Raw genomic sequence first — 578 nt, 5'->3', positions numbered from 1 at the left:
TGGTGGGCAGCAGATGAGCAGGAGGACACCCAGGAGCAGCAAGGCCAGGATGATGCTCACGATGGTGCCAGCTGCCACGCCGGGGGGCTGTGGCTTTGAGTCCTGGCCTGGGGACAGGAGTGTCACCAAACGAGCCCCAGGAGGAGGCTGGTGATGAGGCGGGGGGGGGGTGTTGAGGACCCCACCACCTTTGCCAGGGAGCCCCAGCAAGTTGTTCCCCATCCCCTGCCCTGAGGTCCAACCCTCTGCCCCTTCCCGAGGTGTTCCCAGATGGCAAAACCCCAGCTCCCAGCACGGCCCAGGGATGCGCGGGGCGACTTACACACCACCCTGGTCCTGGAGCAGCTCTGGGCCTCCCTGAGGGTGCCGGAGCAAAGGTGCAGGATGGGGTTCCCACAGGTGACACCCGAGGCGGGAGGATCCTGGACGCTGGAGCTGGAGGAGAGGTTCCCGCAGCGCAGCTCCCGGCAGAGCTGCCGGGCCCGCTGGGCGCGCTGAGCCCGCTCGTCGCACAGCACCCGCCACCGGCCCGCGTGGGACACCTCGCTGTGCCCCTCGCACGGCGTGGGGGCCCCACG

General features: G+C 69.4%; 1 protein-coding gene across 1 annotated transcript in view; it reads right to left on the bottom strand.

The window, feature by feature from the left end:
• CD5 (CD5 molecule) overlaps positions 1-575 on the bottom strand; it is a gene marked incomplete at its 5' end in the record, with an annotated part of 2889 nt that extends 2314 nt beyond the window's left edge. The window contains 2 exons of the mRNA XM_009995103.1: positions 9-107; positions 323-575. Of these exons, the coding sequence (XP_009993405.1) occupies positions 9-107; positions 323-575 (352 nt within the window). The remainder of the gene's footprint in view (positions 1-8; positions 108-322) is intronic.
• Between the last annotated feature and the right edge of the window lie 3 nt (positions 576-578).

The sequence above is a fragment of the Chaetura pelagica genome, unplaced genomic scaffold (genome assembly GCF_000747805.2).
Source record: "Chaetura pelagica isolate M959 unplaced genomic scaffold, ChaPel_1.0 scaffold793, whole genome shotgun sequence".
In the NCBI taxonomy this organism is placed as follows: domain Eukaryota; kingdom Metazoa; phylum Chordata; class Aves; order Apodiformes; family Apodidae; genus Chaetura; species Chaetura pelagica.
Note: the sequence above shows the minus strand (reverse complement) of the source record. Positions and strands in the feature narration are given on the sequence as shown.